Here is a 21,344-nt window from a genome sequence, read left to right as displayed (position 1 = left end):
GCAACCACGACCAAAGTTTCTTAGGTCATAGAAATCCAAAATATTGTACAATCTATGCCAATTTTCATTTAAGCTGTATTTGCGTTTTGGTTGCAAGTACCACGCTCTATGCCAAATGGTTTCTTCCTGTGGCCCTCCGGAGGCCTGTATATTTTCTTTCTACAAATGTTTGTTCTGTAGCAAAATGGTTCCCCTCGGTGACATACAGTGCAAAGGGCAATAGTAACCACATTGATTAAAGTGTAGACGGTTGATTTGGATTACAGTTTATTCGGATGTTGTTTTTGAATACTAAAAACAATTAGTAAAAATGCTCACAAATGTACGCAAAAGCAGCAGGTTCGCCGAGCTAAGCAAGACACTTTGCTTAAATCCTAATTGGTTATAAAAAGAAAATATTTCCTTGTGCTTCTTTCTGTGAAGGTGCACAGAAACCTTCCCAAGTCTGGTTTTATCTCCAAGTTGTTTATGTCTCATTATAATCAGCCTATTCGATTGGGATCCGTGATACGATCTATGTGATCAGAACATTTAATTGACCACAATTATGATTCTACATTTAAAAAAAAACAGTGGTGGTTGTTTTAATGTTATCGTAATATAAATGTCTATGTATTTTAAATGAATAATTTTTAAGAGATAAAAAAATATTAAGATAAAATTCCCAACTATTCTTATTTGCTCTACAAAAGTAGACATACAGTACCACATATTCACGTCTATCACACTCAATCAAACTATCCATAACACGCCATTCCTTTTCATACACTGAAACCCCAATACAACCGATGCATCACATGGTTCTGTTTATGTCTCCGAACTTTCCAGAATGTTCCAAAACACGGTTGTTGTTCTATGAAGCACCCTGTCTTACATTAGATAATGGAGCAATACTATCTTCACTGATGCTTATATACATACATAATAGAAACATCTGACATGAAACAATGATACAACCATGGTTCACCTTGTCTTGGAATATTCCAGCACATCTGATTGAACATCCTCTTTCTATAGGCAAATAATATTGATTACATAATTTATTCAAAAACATTGCATTAATTATTATAATGTATGTTGGCAGAGGTGATCAGAGCAGTTACAATATAAGAGAGAATAGTATAGAACAGACATTTGGTAATAATCAGATATCACCTGAGAAATATAAGATAAAATGTAACTGATATAATTTGTCAAGTTATTTGCCACATCTAAGTAAGAATAATCACATAAAGCAATGATGTAGCTATGACACTACCACCAATCTCGCCCTCGCGTGGGAAAAAAATTCTATGGCTGTATGCTATACATCATCTAAGTCATTTACAGTACTGTTGCTGTCATAAAATTAAGAGTACATCACAAATGGAACCCTATTCCTTTACATAGTGCACTACCTTTGATCAACGCTCTATATGGGATAGGGTGCCATTTTGGATCTCAGCTCCAATCTCTTTCAGGCCTCTGATTCGGACTGGTCAGTAGTAGTGACACTACCGTTTAACTCTCCCGGTCCTGATTGCTCTTGTATTCCAGTGATCTCACCTACAATAAATGTGGGGCCAACAACCCCTCCTTTCCCATTGTCTAGCTGCTTCCCTGATTGGTTTGTCAGAGAAGAGCCCTCCCATTTCTCTTCATCCAGTTTACTGGAAATAGACCAATAGAGATGAGCCTCCAATCGGGCTGCAGCCAATGAGAGTTCGTGTGCTGAGCAGGACGGAGTGTCCACCTAAGGGAGTAAGAGGTGTGAGCTGCAGTTATCAGCCACAACTTGAAAGAGGACTTTTAAAATCATGGTGCTATTATTTTGGTGACACAACAAGAGGAAGAAAGTAAGCACAATAGATGTTTTGTTGTGTAAGAATTAAATTGCCACCGCTTGTTGACACCTAGCAACCAAGCGCTATCACACAGTAAACACCTTCTTTTTTTAGCGATTCATTTTTCTGGAATGTTATGTATCTTAGTGTTCATACCTCAAAGGTTTGATGGAAGGCACCATAGTCAATGTCAAAGAACCCTTCGGCCAATGACATCATCGGGCTGAACCTGTGACCCCACTGGACCTCGTCTGCCAAGTAAGAGCTCCGTGCCTGGCAGGTCATACCTGTGGGTGCCAAAACACACACACACACACATTTCTAAATTCCTTAAGCCCAAAACTTTTTTCAGAGAGTGTGTGTTTTGTGAATGTGCGTGTGTGGGGATATGTTTGGGTATGTGTGAATCAGATCTCTGTTGGTGCACCATGCTGTACAATGTTAACATAGCAGATGGTGACCCACAGGAAGACGCACAGGAATAAGACACACTTGTGAACATGGCTCCCACCTTTCAGAGAACAGGCAGAGGCATATTTATAATTGTATAGATACTGTGAAATATGGTATGTGTACCAAATGGCCCCTTATTCTCCTAGTGAACTACATTTTTGAGACCATGACTATATGAGGCCCTTAAGAAACAGGACGCCATGTGTGTTGTTCATTGATTCACTGCAAATGTACATATAGAGAATTAAAAGGGGTGGTGTGGGTTTTTTGTTTAGTTATTATTTTCATGTTTTTACACACTTTTTAATTAGGTTGTAATGTGAGTCTCAGAAAATCGATTGTCCTCTACTCTTTCATCCAGGATGACTAGCCAGTCGGGATCTGGTCAAAAATGTTTCACTTTAAGAGGGAATATGTTGCCTTCTGGGAGTTAAACATGGACTAACCAGTGGCCTCCACCATCCCCTCCAGGATAACCACCATCTCAAAGTCATCCTTCTCCAGCTGGCCCTGAGACATGTCCCAGAAAGGAGAGCGGGAGTCAATCTCGTGGGAGATGACCAGCGGAGACACCAGGAACAGGCGGTCGTCCCCTGTTTCAAAACCCACACTAATGTCTGTCTGATCCAGAGGAATGAATTCACCTGGAGAGAAAGAGATGACAACAGAGGGTGACATGAAGAGGGTGTAAAAGACAGGAGACAGGGGAGATTGAGAAACCGGGTGAGATGAGAAAAGGTGTAGAGGAGAAACCGGATGCGATGAGGACAGGGTTACAGGAGAAACAGTGTGAGATGAGGAGAGGGTTACAGGAGGAACAGGGTGAGATGAGGAGAGGGTTACAGGAGGGACAGGGTGAGATGAGGAGAGGGTTACAGGAGGAACAGGGTGAGATGAGGAGAGGGGTAGAGGAGGAACAGGGTGAGATGAGGAGAGGGGTAGAGGAGGAACAGGGTGAGATGAGGAGAGGGGTAGAGGAGGAACAGGGTGAGATGAGGAGAGGGTTACAGGAGGAACAGGGTGAGATGAGGAGAGGGTTACAGGAGGAACAGAGTGAGATGAGGAGAGGGGTAGAGGAGGAACAGGGTGAGATGAGGAGAGGGGTAGAGGAGGAACAGGGTGAGATGAGGAGAGGGGTAGAGGAGGAACAGGGTGAGATGAGGAGAGAGGTAGAGGAGGAACAGGGTGAGATGAGGAGAGGGTTACAGGAGTAACAGGGTGAGATGAGGAGAGGGTTACAGGAGGAACAGGGTGAGATGAGGAGAGGGATAGAGGAGGAACAGGGTGAGATGAGGAGAGGGGTAGAGGAGGAACAGGGTGAGATGAGGAGAGGGGTAGAGGAGGAACAGGGTGAGATGAGGAGAGGGTTACAGGAGTAACGTGAGGTAGAAGGTGAAGTTAAGTAATGTTTTTCAGTCCAAGACTCCACTTACAAACAAGTCTTTGTCCTTAATTTGTGATTTTTACTAAGATAACACATGAAACCTTTTTAATATGTGTCTAGGAAATATTCAATTGTTGCTCCTATATCATATACATCTATACATTCTTCACCCTCACAGTAGAAATAAAAAGTTTCCAAATAAAACCTGTAGGACTCTGGTTAAAATGAGTGCACACTACAGAGAACAGGATGTCATTAGGACTGGAAAACATGGATGGTATATGGGCCTCACCTTCTTGAGTCTGTTTGGACTTGATAAGTTTAGCCCTCATGTTGGCCCCTACAATATGGGAGCTGCGCAGGTCTCCCACCCGGAACATCAGACACAGTTTATCATCTCTCAGAGAGATTACTGCATTCTTAGAGAACACAAGTGTCTCTGCACGCTTATTGGGCTGAGAGATCTTCACAAACATACAGCCCACCTGATCAGAGAAAGAAAGAGATGACCTCTCTAACTTTACACAAAGGTCTGACAGAGATCACCAGAGAGCAATGAGAGTAGTAGTATTATTATACAGGTGCTGGTCATAAAATTTGAATATCATCAAAAAGTTGATTTATTTAAGTAATTCCATTCAAAAAGTGAAACTTGTATATTATATTCATTCAAATCTTTATTTCTTTTAATTGTGATGATTATAACTGAAAACTAATGAAAATCCCAAATTCAGTATCTCAGAAAATTAGAATATTACTTAAGACCAATACAAAAAAAGTATCTTTAGAAATGTTGGCCAACTGAAAAGTATGAACATGAAAAGTATGAGTATGTACAGCACTCAATACTTAGTTGGGGCTCCTTTTGCCTGAATTACTGCAGCAATGTGGTGTGGCATGGAGTCGATCAGTCTGTGGCACTGCTCAGGTGTTATGAGAGCCCAGGTTGCTCTGATAGTGGCTTTCAGCTCTTCTGCATTGTTGGGTCTGGTGTATCGCATCTTCCTCTTCACAATACCCCATAGATTTTCTATAGGGTTACGGTCAGGCGAGTTTGCTGGCCAATTAAGAACAGGGATACCATGGTCCTTAAACCAGGTACTGGTAGCTTTGGCACTGTGTGCAGTTGCCAAGTCCTGTTGGAAAATGAAATCTGCATCTCCATAAAGTTGGTCAGCAGCAGGAAGCATGAAGTGCTCTAAAACTTCCAGGTAGACGGCTGCGTTGACCTTGGACCTCAGAAAACACAGTGGACCAACACCAGCAGATGACATGGCACGCCAAACCATCACTGACTGTGGAAACTTTACACTGGGCTTCAAGCAACGTGGATTCTGTGCCTTTCCTCTCTTTCTCCAGACTCTGGGACCTTGATTTCCAAAGGAAATGCTAAATGTACTTTAATCAGAGAACATAACTCAGCAACAGTCCATTCCTTTTTGTCTTTAGCCCAGGCGAGACGCTTCTGATGCTGTGTCTTGGTCAAGAGTGGCTTGACACAAGGAATGCGACAGCTGAAACCCATGTCTTGCATACGTTTGTGCGTGGTGGTTCTTGAAGCACTGACTCCAGCTGCAGTCCACTCTTTGTGAATCTCCCCCACATTTTTTAATGGGTTTTGTTTCACAATCCTCTCCAGGGTGTCGTTATCCCTATTGCTTGTACACTTTTTTCTACTACATTTTTTCCTTCCCTTCGCCTCTCTGTTAATGTGCTTGGACACAGAGCTCTGTGAACAGCCAGCCTCTTTAGCATTGACCTTTTGTGTCTTGCCCTCCTTGTGCAAGGTGTCAATGGTCGTCTCTTGGACAGCTGTCAAGTCAGCAGTCTTCCCCATGATTGTGTTGCCTACAGAACTAGACTGAGAGACCATTTTAAAGGCCTTTGCAGGTGTTTTGGGTTAAATAGCTGATTAGAGTGTGGCACCAGGTGTCTACAAAATTCAACCTTTTCACAATATTCTAATTTTCTGAGATACTGAATTTGGGTTTTTCATTAGTTGTCAGTTATAACCATCAAAATTAAAAGAAATAAACACTTGAAATATATCAGTCTGTGTGGAATGAATGTATACATTATACAAGTTTCACATTTTAAATGGAATTACTGAAATATATAAACTTTTTGATGATATTCTAATTTTATTACCAGCACCTGTATATGAAATGTAACAATAGAATACATACTTATTTTTTTGGACCATAGGTTTCTAGTCAAAGGTTGTGCACTAGAGAGGGAAAAACATTTTTAATTTAAGACATAGACCATTGGTCTCACCATGAAGGCATTCACCATAGATCCCAGTATGGCTTGTAGGAGGAGCAGCATAGTTCCCACTGGACACTGGTCAGTGATGACACGGTGGCCATAACCGATGGTGGTCTCTGTCTCGATGGAGAACAGGAAGGCTGAGATGAATCCATTCACATTGTTGACGCACGGTGTCCATGTCTCATCATCCAGGTGATCTAGATCCCCTCTGGGAGGGCGGATGAGACCAGCAAAGAGGCAACAAAATGTGAAAAAACTGTCAACTGACATGGGGTACGTTGGGGTATATGGCTATTATATACAGTATCACATGCAATGGCTTTTGCCTCATTGCTTACATATATACTTACCCTTGCTCTACAGAGGGAACCTTTTAAAACTTTTTCCATTTCACAGACCCGCAAATATTTTGGCAGTATATGGAATATAAACAATTGGGAAACTCATGCAAACCGGCCAGTGTTCTCACCCCTGCCATTTAAGATGTTGAAGTTTTTTTTTGTGTGATTCTAAACCCTATCCCTATTTTAATGGATTGGTTTGTATGAAAAGGCAAGTTTAAGTCAACATTCCATGTTGTCGTCCACATAATATCCACACATTTGTAACCACAACAACCACAACAAACCAATTTGCAACAGCGTGAAACGAAACAAAACGTCTACATCCCTCATGTAACCTGATCATTAATACAATTTGTGTGCAGCAAAAACATATGACCATGGGTGAGGGAGAATAAGAGATATGGAAATAATGATAATTATTACCAAATGCATGTTCTGAAGGCTCTGTAATAAAAAAACAATAAGGGGGCAGACTTTACTTTCTTTATTACAGTTTATTCCGCCAACAACTTGGGTCTTTCTGGGTGGAAGCACTGAGCTCTCTCTTTTACTCTTTGAAGAGGAACAGTTTCAAATGTTTCATAGGGTGTCACACTATTGTAAGAAATCTCAGACTGAGGCAACAGAAACAGGCCCAAATCAATCAGCGACTAATTCATTTATTTGCTCACCAAAATAAAATAAACATAATATCACCTTTTACTTTGCTTATTTTTCACCAGAAATTCAGATACATCAGATACAACCTTATTTCCAAAAAAGTTGGGACGCTGTGTAAAATGCAAATTAAAATAGAATGCAATGATGTTCAGATCGTTCTTCCCTATATTTAATTGAAAATAGTACAAAGACAACATATCAAATGGTGAAACTGTGTTATTGTTTTTGGAAAAATAAATGTCAATTTTGCCTGCAACACATTTAAAAAAAGTTGAGCCAGGGGCATGTTTACCATTGTGTTGCATCACCTCTTATTTTAAGAATACTCTGTAAGCGTTTGGGAACTGAAGACACCAACTGCTATAGTTTTGAAAGTGAAATGTTTTCCCATTACTGCTTGGTATAGGATTTATGCTGCTCAACAATTTGGGGTCTCCTTTGTCATATTTTTCATAATGCGCCAAATGTTTTCAATGGGTGACAGGTCTGGACAGCAGGCAGGCTAGTTTAGCACCTAGACTATTTTACTAAGAAGCCTTGCTGTTGCAATACATGCAGAATGTTGTTAGGCATTTTCTTGCCGAAATAAGACGTCATTTGGATGGCAGCATATGTTCCTTCAAAACCTGTATATATTGTTCAGCATTAATGGTGCCTTCACAGACGTGCAAGTCACCCAGGCCATGTGCACTAATGCACCCCCATACCATCACTTATGCTTGCTTTTGCACTGTGTGCTGATAAGAAGCCGGGTGGCCCCTCTCCTCTTTAGTCCAGAGGACGCGGCATCCATGATTCCCAAAAATAATTTCACATTTTGATTTGTCAGACCACAGGACAGTTTTCCACTTTGCCTCAATCAATCTTAAATGACCTCGGGCCCAGAGAAGGTGGGAGCGGTTCTGGATCTTGATTATATGTTTTTATTCTTTGCATGATAGAGTTTGAACTTGCATTTGTGGGTGCAGTGACTGTGTTCACAGACAATGGTTTTGTATGAGCCCATACAGTAATTTCCACTAGAGAAACGTGTCTGTTATTAATGCAATTCCATCTAAGGGCCAAAAGATAACGGCCACCCAATATTGGTTTTTGGCTTTTTTCCATGCATACAGAGATTTCTCCGGATTCTCTGAATCTTTTAATGACACTATGTACCGTAGATGATGAGATCCCCAAATTCTTTGCAATTTTACGTTAAACTGTTACACTATTTGCCTGTGCAGTCTTTCACAGAGTGCTGAACCCCACCCCATCCTCACTTCTGACAGACCCATCCTCTCTGGAACAATCTTTTAATACCCAATCATGTTACTGACCTGTTGCCAATTGATCTACTTAGTCAAGTTAAGACCTAAGTTAAGACCTAATTTGTAAATTGTTTAACATTACACAACTTTTCCAGTCCTTTGTCCCAACTTTTTGAAATATGTTGCTGGCATCAAAATCAAATGGGCATATATTTTTCAAGGAACAAAATAATTCTCAGTATCAACATTTGATATGTTGTCTTTGTACTATTTTCTACTGAATATAGGGTTTAAATCATTTGCACATCATTGCATTCACTTTTTATATACATTTTAAACTTTTTTGGAAACAAGGTTGTAAAAAATTATACTTCAGTAATTGGTCCTATTTGATCTAGGTGGGCTTAGTTTCATAATGATTCTATTTCTCACAAAAATTCACACCAACTAAAATCAGCAAGCACCTCAATGCAATTGCCTTCCCACAAACAGGGTTTGACACATTCCCCATCATGTTCTGTGTGAGTGCTGCCCTGGCCCTGATTGTTCTCTCACTCACCTGAGGTAGGCGATCAGGTACCAGATGGCCCCGAAGAAGAGCCAGGTGATGGCGTAGGCCATGACGAAGACAAAGAGAGAGCAGCGCCAGTTGAGGTCCACCAGGGTGGTGAAGATGTCTGTCAGATAACGGTAGGTCTCCCTCATGTTGCCGTGCGACACGTTACATCGGCCGTTCTTCTCCACATAACGCTGCCTCTTACGTCTCTTCGCTGCACACAGGAAGCCAGGGAGTGGAGAGAGGGAAATAGAGAGTGTGCATTAGGGCTGCACCATACATCGCTTCAGCATCAACATTGCGATGTACGCATCCACAATAGTCACATCGTAGAACGTGCGATTTATTAAGGTAAACATATCAGTCTACAATATATATTTTTTTCAAATGGAAAACCAGCATTATATCTGTCTGATATAACGTAATTTACTGAGTTATTACTGAGATACACAGTTTATTATTATTTCGTTGCTGCACTTAGTTGACATGCAGGCTCTGCTTGCGCGTGACGAAATGATGAGCGAGGAACAAGCAAAAAAGACCGAAATTGAGAATTTGGTTGCAAAAAGAAATGCATTGTCAATTACATGTAAATATTTCGGCTACAGACAAGATGATGTTGACCAAAAGCAGGTACTTAGTTGAGAGTGCCTTGCAATTGTTGCCACAACACGACCAATTTGTTCAATCATTTAAGGCGGCACCACAAATCTTTCTATGAGGAGTGCAAAGCACCTCAATGCCATCCAAACAATTTCGGATGCCTTTCCCAGTATTACACCATATGAGAAAGGTTCCAAACGGCAGAGAGAAATCATAAAAACATTATCCGTTTGCTTGACAAGCGGTATGTAATGCCATCATGCAACTATTTTTCCAAGTTGCCATCCCAGAGTTGTATGAGAAATGCAAGGCACAAGTTGAAACAAAACTGTCACAAGTGGAATATTACACAGCAACAATGGACTTGTGGTCCTGCCGGATAACGGAGCCCTACATAAGTCTGACCGTACACTTTATTAATGAGGACTTCCACCTGAAAAGTCGCTGTTTGCAAACTGTATTTTTCCCAGAGGATCATACAAGTGAGAACATCACAACAGGGATGAGAGAAGCTTTAGCTGATTGGGGCCTAGATGAGAGTCGTCTAGTCTGTATTACAACAGACAATGGCGCGAACATGGTGAAGGCTGCCGCTCTGAACAAGTGGACCAGATTGCAGTGCTTTGGCCACAGACTGCATCTTGCAGTATGTTATGCCCAATTGTGCATTCTATTTGACTACTGTTGCTATTGCTATACTATTAATGTTACATATTATTACCTAGCAACCTGTTCTGAAATATATATATTTTTTCAGGTTGATAGCCAAAGCTCTTTATGAAGACATCCTGTAGTTTTATCGCAATACATATGGCAGAAAAACAAAATATCGCAATGTCAGTTATTTCCAATATCATGCAACCCTAGTGCACGGGTGTGAGAAAGAGAGGGTGAAAAAGAGCACTTAAGAGAAGGGAATGAAAAGAGGGAGAGTGCAGAGGAGTGTGTGTGTGAGCGAGCGAGCGAATGAGAGAAATAGAGGGAAAGAAAGAGTGTGGGAGAGAGAGGGAGTAGGAGGAGGAAAAGTAAGAAGAAGGAAGAAAGGAGAGTGAGAGGCAGGGAAAGACTACTGTAACATATCGGCAATAGAACTACAGGGAGTGATAAATAGGAAGACAGGCTAAGAGAACAGAAGGGAAGAAGGACATGTTTGGTCAATACAGCGTGAGCATGGAGGGGGAGGGGGGACAGATTAGTGCATAGCTCAATAACTCCCTCCAAGTGGCACCTTATTCCCTACTGGATATGCTTTTGACTAGGCTCCAGCTAGGACTCTACAGCAAACAGGGTTTCTTTTGGGTCCAGGACTGCCTGTCAGTGTGAATCTTTCTAAAGCCAAACATAAAACATTTCCTCTCTTACATTGGTCACATAACACTGTCAGATGGTTGCTTGGTAACATCTCCTTTTACTGTAGATAGATTCACTCTCATGGTGCCAACCGTGTCACAGGGCAAAGAAAACAGTCCTGGGCGAGAAAGTTTGTCTCCCAAATGACATCTTATTCACTATCCAGAAGACTACTTTTGACTAGAGCATGTGTGGGATGCCAACAGGGGGCCATTTGGAACATACATTAACAGCACTACTACTCACCCCAGCCAAATCTGCCCCTCTCCTTCTCCATCACCCGAGGCAGCTTCTTGACATACTCATCAGATGCTGCATTAGCCTGCCTCTCTGCCAGCTTGGACTTCCATGATCTGTTAGCAGAGGGCTGGGCGGTATCCGTGGTAACCACATGGCCCAGTTCATCGGATACATCAAACACTTCAGCAGCCTCTTCCACCGGCCCCTCCCCTTTTTCCACCACGGGAAGAGACAGGGAGTCTGTCCTCGACTCTGGCCTCGAAATGAAGGCAGTGTTCTCAAGCGCCATCAGGAATGATGTGTATGTGTTTGTGTGTGTGAGCGTTCCTGAGTCTTGGATATATTCCTATGGCAGACCCTGCCCACTGGTTATTGTCTGTTTCATCTGTCTGACAAGGTCCTGGAATACAAAACAAGGTGAGAGAAATTGAGATTGGAGAACAGTGCTCTGGACTGAGTACATGTGTTCTCCAGTGCGTGTAGAACTCTACATCGGTACCCTAAATGGTACCTTATTCCCTCCCTATAAGCCCTGGGCAAATGTAGTGATCACTATAGGAACCACTCTTTATAATCCAGGGGCTGGTTTCGCGGACACATTAAGTTTAGTAAACTTTGTCAGTGGAAATCTCATTTAGCCTGATGTTTTAGCCCAGGACACCTAACCTGTGTCCGTGAAACCGGCTATAGGGGTTCAACCAGTATTATTTTGAGACCCTCAACTTTACCGTAGTGTTATTGGAAAAACACCAGAAAGGGTTATTTCAAGAGCCCCGTAGGAGAGGATAGTCAAGGAACATTCTTAGTTGGTGGGTAGTCTTACAGCAACCAAACTGCCCAGTGGTAAAACACACATTTGACAACAACGGGGGCAGGGACTTGAGTTAAAATATATAGATCTCAGTTTTTAGGCTAAGGTTAATCCTTAGTATGATCTAAATGCACATTGTTTTAGGATAATATAATCTATTATTTCCCTTCCCTTTTTCAAAAATAGAATATGGATACAGCAAAAAAATGGGTGAGAATATGAATAAGACTTGTTGCATAGGTCACAGATGACTAAACTGCTCCATGTTGTTTCAGTGTCTACAAGTACAGTACACTGACCAGCAGGTTGACAGAAGCATGTACTATTGGCGCTGGTTGGCCTATCATATTCAAATTAACAATAATTCATGGTTTCTTTAAAAATGCACAGGACTCAAAGTCACAGCAGCCACAGCTTCCTCCCCTCAGTGAATATCCCAGAGGCCTCTACATTATTGAAAGGGTACGTGCTGAATATAAAAGCCAATGCGCAAAATTCCAACCTTTGAATTCTGTTGTGTCCAGGTGTCGTTAGTAACATTTTGTTCTATTCAGACTTCACCCTCTGTAAACCTCTGGATATTCACTGCAAGAATAGTTCTGTCTACGGATACAGAGAAAATCAACACTTCTACATAAACATGACAGAGCATATTCCCACTAGACATGTGGAGCTCTGCAGGGAGTTGACCACATATGTAGTTTTTTTCCCTTCTGTTTAGCCACTAAAATCCTGATGAACACTGAAAATTAATAATTGTGTTATTTTCTTTTTTGTTATTGCAACTTCTTATTAATTATTGTAATGAAGGAAAAAAATTATCTCCAAAATATGAATAATAATATTACGGGTATGTGTTGTTGGTGGTACTGTATTAGATATTAGGTGGTACTGTACTGTATACACTGTCATGTGGTGGCAGTGACTTTCCTCAGAGGAACATAACCAAATGCCAAGGCATATACATTGCTGTGCATATGTTCTCTAATAAATGGTTAAACTAATATGTGGTGTTTTCTGTCTGAATTTGTAGTGTGCTCAAAAATGTGGGGTCTATAGTCCGAAAAATATGTCCACAATCAATAAATATGAACAATATTTTTATTCATATGCTTTCTTAATATATCTTTTGATATATATTTCTTTTTTACATTTACAGGAACTATATACTTTTCAAACACATTTACAAAGTGGGTTCTCAGCTATTTTTGACTTATTAACTTATTAATACTTACTATAATATTTAAGTAATCTCCCTCACCAATGGTGATGTTGGTACACAAACATGATTTCACTGAGATTAGAAAAAGAAATGTAACTACAGTTATTGCAAAATGAAATGAGAATTTTTACGATTTATGATTACATCAAGAGAAATAATGAGATGTGGGAGGTTTGAGAGGGTTGTTTAGACTTATAAACAAACTAAACCAAACATTTTGTGTTTTAGTTTATCTACAGTAACTATTTTTTTTTAAATCCTGAGAATATACTCAGGACTAATTCCAGTACAGAAAAACGTTCAGGATCATAATATAAAAATAAACAATTGTTTTAATGTTGACATGCTTGAATAGCCCATAAATACATGATTGCTGCAGACTTTTGTGTGGGGTCGTTTTAGAACACATTGCAGTGTGGTTGTTGGTAAGTCCATCCACTATCAGTAGTATGCAGTATCTCATGCAAGTGACTACGATAAAGATGCTTAGGAATGGAACTTTGACTGAAAATAACTGTCTGGTAGTGTAGATGCAACAACACTAAAAGCATTGATGTAGTCTAGTCACTGAACTTTGAGTCCTATAGTTTTCCATGTTCCCTGTGTTTAAGTCAGACTCAAGTCACAAATCCCTCAGGTTAAGTCTGAGTTGTCCAAGTCTGCAAAAATGTCCAAGTCACACTGAATAAACGTATGCGGGAAATTAGGTCTAACACGCCAACAAACTAAATCTATTTTTGTTAATTGCGGTGGAAACACAAAATGTTACTTTTAGTCGATAGATGAGAAAATAATATGTAACCACACTGTTTCTACCTGCAAAACATTATGTTTGGTGTAAACAAACCTCATAGGTAAAATGCCTGTATACTCTCATGAAAATCTTTCACCAATTGGATGGAAACCTGGAATATGGCCCCCACTAAACTGTCCTGTTTTGTCTTTGGCTGAACGTTCTCTGCTCCACCGATTCCATTGCCTTTATTCTAATCTATTTTAATGGAACAGATATGATTTAACACGATGAGCCCAGAATACTTCCAATGACTGAGACATAGGCTATTGGACATATTTCTCCAGACTTGCTGTGGGGGATGGGGAAAGTGAATGTGGTCCTATAACCGCACATTTAGTTTCCATGCCATATCTTTAAAATAACGTACTTTCATAGTGAGTGTGATAGTTATCATGTATTGTGTGGGTGTTTATCTGCTTGGGGGGCACAAGTATTTAGATACAGAAATATTTTCGGAGTAATTAAGCTATTGTTACTCCGAAAATGTACAATTCCACTTAATTCATTAATAATTAATAAAACCCTATTATACAACAAAACATCAAAACAATTTTAATTCTAAAAGTATGAATAATCATCGTGGAACGTGTAAAATGGAGACGGGGTTTCCTATACATTCACATATAACACTACTAGAAAGCATATTCGGTAAATTCGCGTGGGGTGATGGCCTACGATGCTGAGTATTCAATATGACGCATGACATATTTCCAATGAGTTCGATCAGAAAATGCTGATTTGTCAACAATAACTGGAATGATCACCAATATAAAACCGTATGTATCTTACCTGGCAGGAGTTTGGGCAGTCTTTCATCTGCTTAATGGGATTATCTAATATCCAGTGTTCGTTAAACGGATTTTATGTGAGGATTGTCCAACACTGACCCTCGGAGATATACGGCTCAGGTTTAATTATCCGACCCATTGTTTTTATGTTAATCATCGGTTCTGGTGATTGTGTTGGTCAAAATGTTCGACGCAGCATCCGTCCTCTCCACTCCAACCAGGAAACAAAGGCAACTCCACCAAACGACTCTGTGCTGGTTGGATTTCTGTAATCCTCAAGAAGAGACAGCCCTAATATTGAATTATACCATTTCAATTTCACAAGCTAAGTTTGATAGTGGCAGAAGTTCTTCCGTACTGTGTTAGCAGCGCCACGGATCTGCATCCGACGGATTTGTATGAATCACCTGCAGCTTTGCATGTGGGCTATTGACGGTCGAGGGGATGCTGTCATCACACTCATCATCCACTATCACCCATATGCCGTGTGTCTTATCATGATAGACATTAATGATATAAGCCTTTGGGCTTTTTCATAGTTTTTCGCCAGATGAATATTCTGAAAATTCTAAATGAAGATTATTTAGAAAGCAGCATTTAAAATCACAGCTAGGCGGCTTCCTTTGGTAGGTAAATATACTTTCATGAGCTATTGTATTCTTCAACAGGCTAGCATTAGTTCATTCGTTCTGTGTACAATAATGTTTTGGAAATGATTTCCTATCAATGTTCTCTAAATCAACTGATGTCCTATATAGCCACCTATGAAAGCAACACAATGGGACATAATTTTTGCCAATAATGCCAATAAGAACTTATTTTACGTAGCAATAAAATGTTATTGCCTTAGAACCAATATTTTCTCCAAATAGCTCCTGTACTTTCATAATATTTATTGTTTCATTTATAAGTTTCTGTTTCAGAGATTTACACCAAATAGCGACAATATCTATGTATTTTAAATTTGTATTGTGGACACCTCTACTTGCAATTCCTACTCCGCTTCAGTAGATGACGTACGTTTTCTTCACTCTGAGATAAACCGAGTAACCGACCGGAAAAGTACGTTTCTTCTTTTTTGCATTTCCAACATGTCGGTGTACGGACCCGTGGTGAAGATTCACCCTGTCGTTCTCGCATCCATCGGCGACTCCTATGAAAGGAGAAATGAAGGAGCGAGTCGTGTCATCGGAACATTACTTGGTAATGTTAAAGTACTCCGTTTAATTAATGCGTTAGCTGGAAAGGATTTTAATATATAGCAGCAAGGACTTCGTCGGTAGTTAGTTGCTAGCTAAAGCGGCTCAGTGCCAGCTATCGCAGTTTCTCGCTAACTTAAGCTTTTTGCTTGGAAAAATTCCGTATTAGGTTTGGAACATAAGAACAAACCTAGACAGGAGCCATACTCTGAAGGGTGGCCAGTCCTTTTCTGACTGTGCTGGGTGACGTTTGTTAGGTTACATCAATGTGTTCATAAGACTAGCGTAACTAAATGCATGTGGGCAGGTGAGTCCAAAGTGTTAGGGCAGAATTCAGATTAGCTGCGCAACCAGGTGGAACAAGGACAGGGACCATCAGGTGGGTTGTGGGCAGTGACAGCAGGAATCATCAGGCAACAGCTAGCTCTGCAGCTCAACCAGGATAACTTTTGACAGGGACAGCTAGGAGTTGTCAGGTCTGGTAGTCCAAGTACTCCGGTCTTCCCAAGATTCAACAGGACACCAGAATGATTAGAGAAATCATTCTTTGGATCAAAAAGGGTTCCTCAGCATATATTATTGAATTACTGAATATATACTGAATGTATTATTATATTCAGGCTGATGCTAGTCCCCAGTCACATAAATGAATGCAAGGTAAACAGTTTGCAAAGAGACTGGACAGGCTGACCGTAGTCCCCGAGCACAGAACAATTGCATAGTAAAACCATGGACTAAGATGTTGGGGTTGGGAGACTGTAGCCCAATCCGAAGATTACCCCAGAAAGGTTTCTACAATTGGTCTTCTGTATTTCACCGTTACCCTTACTACGCTGGGCACCCCATGCCTGACTCTAACCTTAATAGGCTAGAATATCTTGCCACTCTTATTTTCAGATGGGTGAGGTGACTGGAGTGGGTCTTTAAAAAAACAAAAAGCTCATTTTAACTCTCAGGTTTGACATTGTGGTTTTTGAATCAGACTTCGTGGCTATATCTGTTAATGTCGGCGCCTTGTTTTTTCATCAATGTTTTCAGATTGAGTAGAACGCTTCAAATGAACTGTATGCTATTTTTCAACTTACATGAAATCGATGAACCCAGAAAGAAATGCAATTCTGTTATGCCAAAAGTTTGTTCTATACCAGTGGGTCCCAACTCCGGTCCTCCGGTACCCCAACAGTGTGTGTTTTTGTTGTAGCGCTGAACAAACACAATGAATTCCCGTCAATGACGGCCTGATAATTAGTTGACAAGTTGAATCAGCTGTACTTCTTTTTCGCTATTCCGAAGCTTTCCAAACAATACATCTTTTTGATGTTTTGTCCTTGAACTTCTTTTGCAATTGCATATCTAGCTTAATGACAGAGCATAAAAAATTGTTTATCAAACTCTATCTGTTGAGTAGCCAATATATTCTGACATTATAGCACATGTAGGGCTGGTGGTTGAAAGCTACCTTACTGGGCAGATAGGGACTCCTCAGCCTAGATAACTGCACAGCTGAAGCCTGCGGTTTACATACATTTAGGTTGAAGTAATTAAAACTCATTTTTCAACCACGCCACAGATTTCATGTTAACAAACAATAGTTTTGTCAAGTCAGTTAGGACATCTGCTTTGTGCATGACGCAAGTCATTTCACCAACTGTTGTTTGCAGACAGATTATTTCACTTACAGTATAATTCCCTATTTTACAGTTCCAGTGGGTCCCAAGTTCTCACACACTAAGTTGATTGTGATGCTAAAATAAAGTGGTGAACCCGAACTGACCTAAGAATGTTTGCCTGGATTAAATGTCAGGAGTTTGAACTGCGTTTCAATGTATTTGGCCTAGGCGTATGCAAGCATTCCACTTCAGCTGCATATGGAGAAGTTGAACATATTATCCCCGTATACCTGATTCACTTGCCTTTCTTCTTTTCCTCAGGTACTGTTGACAAGCACTCCGTTGAGGTTACCAACTGTTTCTCTGTCCCCCACAATGAGTCTGAGGATGAGGTGGGTAGAAACACTTCCTCTCACGACCTCTCCGGGTCCGAATGAAGTTTAAACGTTGAACTCCACCGGTTGTTCCAGCGCGCCCTTTTGTTCCCCAGTAGGAATGTGAGAATGTATCCTCAGGACAGTGTCATTGGGAGGCTGATGTGCCGTGTGTTTTCTTCAGTGTGGGGGGGGGGGAAACCAGGCTTAACTTTTAATAGGGAAAACTCAATTGTGCGATTAGTGTTTGTCAGCGTCATCTGTGGGCTTGTACAAGTAGACGTGTAAAGGGCTGTCCCCAGAGTGTTGTTAGGTAAGGTGAATATAGCAGAGCGACCTGCAGGAGATAGTCACCGCCTTGATGTTTGGCAAGGCGCTTTGCACTCAGTGAGAGGCACACCAAGGGGTTTTCTGTTACAAATATATCCAAATGTTTGTCCCTTTTGAACCTCTGAAATTACTAGACATTTTGGCTTTTGGTGTGATGCCTTGTATATGTACATTCTGCAGTCATATTCAGTATTAATAATGAATTATTCATCTGTATAAAGCAATGTGAACATATTTCAATTGTGATAATCAAATCCTACGTGTGAAATGAGCAGCATTCTCATGCATGTGCTCCTGTATGTGACCCTGGTGTCGTTGTCACGGTGACAGGTGGCTGTGGACATGGAGTTTGCCAAGAACATGTATGAGCTCCATAAGCGGGTGTCACCCAGTGAAGTCATTGTTGGATGGTGAGTTGGCCTGTGGTTTTGGCTTCCCATTGCTGTACCATGTCCGTGTGGACGTTAGTGGTTACCGAAGAAAATGCCAAATGCCTGTTGAGTTAAAGCTCTGCTCTTAATTGAACCAAATGCCGTGGACAGGTATGCCACTGGCTTTGAGATCACTGAGCACTCTGTGCTGATCCATGAGTACTACAGCCGCGAGGCCACCAACCCCATTCACCTGACCATGGACTGCGCCCTGCAGAGTGGCAAAATGAACATCCGTGCCTATGTCAGGTCAGTGACCTTTTTCGCGACCAGTTATTCATTGTATCTCTTTAGTTTTTCCATTGAGAAGGTGCTGACTCCATCCCAAGCACAAAATTACTTCAACTGATCGTATCTTTCTGCTTTTTGTTTGCAATTGCTGTTTCATTTGAGATTTAATGTAATGGACACTGTTCGTTTTGACATGGCTTCTTCTTTATCCCCGACAGTGCCCCGATGGGTGTGCCCGGAAAGACCGTCGGTGTCATGTTCACCCCCCTGAGCGTCAAATACAAGTATTATGACACGGAGAGGATAGGCGGTAAGAACCTTCATTTTGGGGTTGTGCCGTATTACCAGACCACCACATGTAGACCAAGTTAATGGCGACGGTATGATGTCACCAATGTGGTTTTTGCGTATTTGAACTTGACTTGGCAACGAGTCTGGCCGCCGGCAACAGTGAGGCGCGCTGGGCACACCTGGCCTGTTGCTTTGCAATGACTTGGTCAGTAGAAGACAACCAATCGGTCGGTGGAACGCGGTCAACGACCACTGGTCGGTAGAGGATGGGTCTCGGAACAGCAAACGCTGTAGGTTAATTCCGTGTTTGTCGCCACAAAAGCGGGATCGTGGAAAGATGTGGTAAAAATATATAAAGTTACAATTGTGTTTTTTTTTATGTTCCAGTTGAGCTCCTACAGAGGACAAGGGACGCCCCTAACGCCAGCAGTGGGCTGACCTCTGACCTCTGCCAAGTGGGCAAGGCAGCATCCCGGGTACAGGACATGCTGGCCACAGTACTGACCTACATCGAGGATGTGTTGGTGAGAACACACAGAGCCCACATATGGCACACTATTCCCAATGTCGCGCTGCTTTTGACCAGAGGTTTTCAGGCTTGGTTTCTGCGTTTGCTTTGCAGTGTAGATGCCAGCTTCATGGTATGTTACAGGCAGAAGTGCGTGTTTCTAAGTCTGTCTGTCTGTCTGTCTCAGTCTGGGAAGCAGGGAGCGGATAACAGTGTTGGACGTTACCTCATGGATCTGGTCAACAAGGTCCCCAAGATCTCCGCGGAGGACTTTGAGACCATGCTGAACTCTAACATCAATGTGAGTATACCTCCTGTATCTCCTAGGGATCTGTTTCATGCGGGGTGTTCTCTACTCAGCCGGCCCTGGTTTATCTGTACCAGACATGTTTTTCCCTGGATGTTGCTCACATGAGGTGTATTCCCGTCACCACGGCTGGTTCCCGTGTGAGCTGTTCAGACTTTATTGTCAAGTGTTTGATTTCATCTGCACAAAATGTGTTACTGTCTTTTAGTGAGATTTGTCTTATAGATTCCTGCCCTGTCTTATAGCGTGTGCTCCTCCTGCCCGGTCTTATAGCGTGTGCTGCTCCTGCCCGGTCTTATAGCGTGTGCTGCTCCTGCCCGGTCTTATAGCGTGTGCTGCACCTGCCCTGTCTTATAGCGTGTGCTGCTCCTGCCCTGTCTTATAGCGTGTGCTGCTCCTGCCCTGTCTTATAGCGTGTGCTCCTCCTGCCCTGTCTTATAGCGTGTGCTCCTCCTGCCCTGTCTTATAGCGTGTGCTCCTCCTGCCCTGTCTTATAGCGTGTGCTCCTCCTGCCCTGTCTTATAGCGTGTGCTGCTCCTGCCCTGTCTTATAGCGTGTGCTGCTCCTGCCCTGTCTTATAGCGTGTGCTGCTCCTGCCCTGTCTTATAGCGTGTGCTGCTCCTGCCCTGTCTTATAGTGTACACCACCATATTGGAAAGGATAAAATGACAGACAGACATTCAGTGGGCTCAGCAATGTTAGCAATTTGAAAGTTGTATTCAAGGGGTTTTCAAACACTTTATTTCAAGGACCCCCAAATACTATTTGCCCCTAGGCAAGAACCTTGCATTAAAAATGTATAACTTATTGCAAGCAGCCAATTAGGTTCCTGAGATCAAAATGCGGCTTGTGAGCTCTGCATTGAATACCAGTGGTAATCCTGCTGTGCTACTCATTTTGCCTGGAGGCTGAGTGAGACATTTGCGGTTTTAAAGCAAATGTTCTGCTTTTCTACCAATTTTGTCCTGCCTTATGCCGTGTTAAAATTTTGTCTGAGCAGGTCCTGCTCTAGTATTTTGGGCTCCAATTACATTTTGGTTTGGGTGCTGCCCAAATCAAATTGACCACCTGCTGCCGGAAATAATTGTAATTGTGTTAGGACTCTAGAGAATGTGGCCTGCAAGTCTGTTTGACTACCATGTGTGTTGGGACAGGCAAGTGCAAAGGCTATTTGCATATGAATGGGGGGGGGGGGGGCTGTTAAGCAAATCCCTGGTGTACCGTGCACCAGTCTTTCGATATGTTTAGCCAGATCAGTACGTTAATGTTTTTTTTGTTGTAAATGTACCCCTTCTGTTATCCGCAGGACCTGTTGATGGTGACCTACCTAGCCAACCTGACTCAAGCACAGATTGCCCTGAATGAGAAAATCGTGGTTCTCTGAGCATTGAGGAATTGAAATGGTCAATTTTAACATTTTGTTTGACTGATGGATATGTAATTATTTGGGTATACTTCTGAAAATGAAATAAAGATGAAATAAAGATGTTATATGATTGCTTCTACAACATA

At 41.6% G+C, this 21,344-nt stretch overlaps 2 protein-coding genes across 3 annotated transcripts; one reads left to right on the top strand and one right to left on the bottom strand.

The window, feature by feature from the left end:
• Nucleotides 1-254: 254 nt before the first annotated feature.
• On the bottom strand, nt 255-16,975 carry kcnj9 (potassium inwardly rectifying channel subfamily J member 9). 2 transcript variants are annotated; one of them, XM_020045616.2, is made up of 8 exons: nt 16,836-16,975; nt 10,941-11,334; nt 8,745-8,955; nt 5,938-6,139; nt 3,953-4,145; nt 2,723-2,920; nt 1,980-2,110; nt 255-1,732 (listed from the first exon to the last, which is right to left on the bottom strand). In XM_020045616.2, the coding sequence occupies exons 2-8, from the start codon at nt 11,221-11,223 to the stop codon at nt 1,457-1,459; spliced, it is 1,494 nt and encodes a 497-aa protein (XP_019901175.1). In that variant the 5' UTR covers nt 11,224-11,334; nt 16,836-16,975; the 3' UTR covers nt 255-1,456. The 2 variants fall into 2 exon arrangements, with proteins under 2 accessions (XP_019901175.1, XP_012995298.1); XM_013139844.3 differs by lacking the exon at nt 16,836-16,975 and adding an exon at nt 14,553-15,226.
• LOC105024558 (eukaryotic translation initiation factor 3 subunit F) lies at nt 15,611-21,344 on the top strand. Its single transcript, XM_010894560.4, has 8 exons — nt 15,611-15,754; nt 17,682-17,752; nt 18,395-18,474; nt 18,607-18,744; nt 18,945-19,036; nt 19,405-19,541; nt 19,713-19,826; nt 21,139-21,344. The coding sequence occupies exons 1-8, from the start codon at nt 15,643-15,645 to the stop codon at nt 21,214-21,216; spliced, it is 822 nt and encodes a 273-aa protein (XP_010892862.1). The 5' UTR covers nt 15,611-15,642; the 3' UTR covers nt 21,217-21,344.

This window comes from Esox lucius, chromosome 3 (genome assembly GCF_011004845.1).
Source record: "Esox lucius isolate fEsoLuc1 chromosome 3, fEsoLuc1.pri, whole genome shotgun sequence".
Lineage (NCBI taxonomy): Eukaryota > Metazoa > Chordata > Actinopteri > Esociformes > Esocidae > Esox > Esox lucius.
This window is presented reverse-complemented; position numbering and strand designations above follow the sequence as displayed.

What these genes read in the sequence shown, in the direction of transcription:
- kcnj9 (XM_020045616.2), bottom strand. Translation starts at nt 11,223, where the DNA reads ATGGCGCTTGAGAACACTGCCTTCATTTCGAGGCCAGAGTCGAGGACA. An exon ending in TACCTGATCGCCTACCTCAG is followed by an intron (nt 6,140 to 8,744) that starts GTGAGTGAGAGA and finishes CCGCCCTCCCAG; the next exon opens with AGGGGATCTAGATCACCTGG. An exon ending in CCTTCCATCAAACCTTTGAG is followed by an intron (nt 1,733 to 1,979) that starts GTATGAACACTA and finishes TTACTCCCTTAG; the next exon opens with GTGGACACTCCGTCCTGCTC.
- LOC105024558 (XM_010894560.4), top strand. Translation starts at nt 15,643, where the DNA reads ATGTCGGTGTACGGACCCGTGGTGAAGATTCACCCTGTCGTTCTCGCA. An exon ending in ACAATGAGTCTGAGGATGAG is followed by an intron (nt 17,753 to 18,394) that starts GTGGGTAGAAAC and finishes TCACGGTGACAG; the next exon opens with GTGGCTGTGGACATGGAGTT. An exon ending in TGACACGGAGAGGATAGGCG is followed by an intron (nt 19,037 to 19,404) that starts GTAAGAACCTTC and finishes TTTATGTTCCAG; the next exon opens with TTGAGCTCCTACAGAGGACA.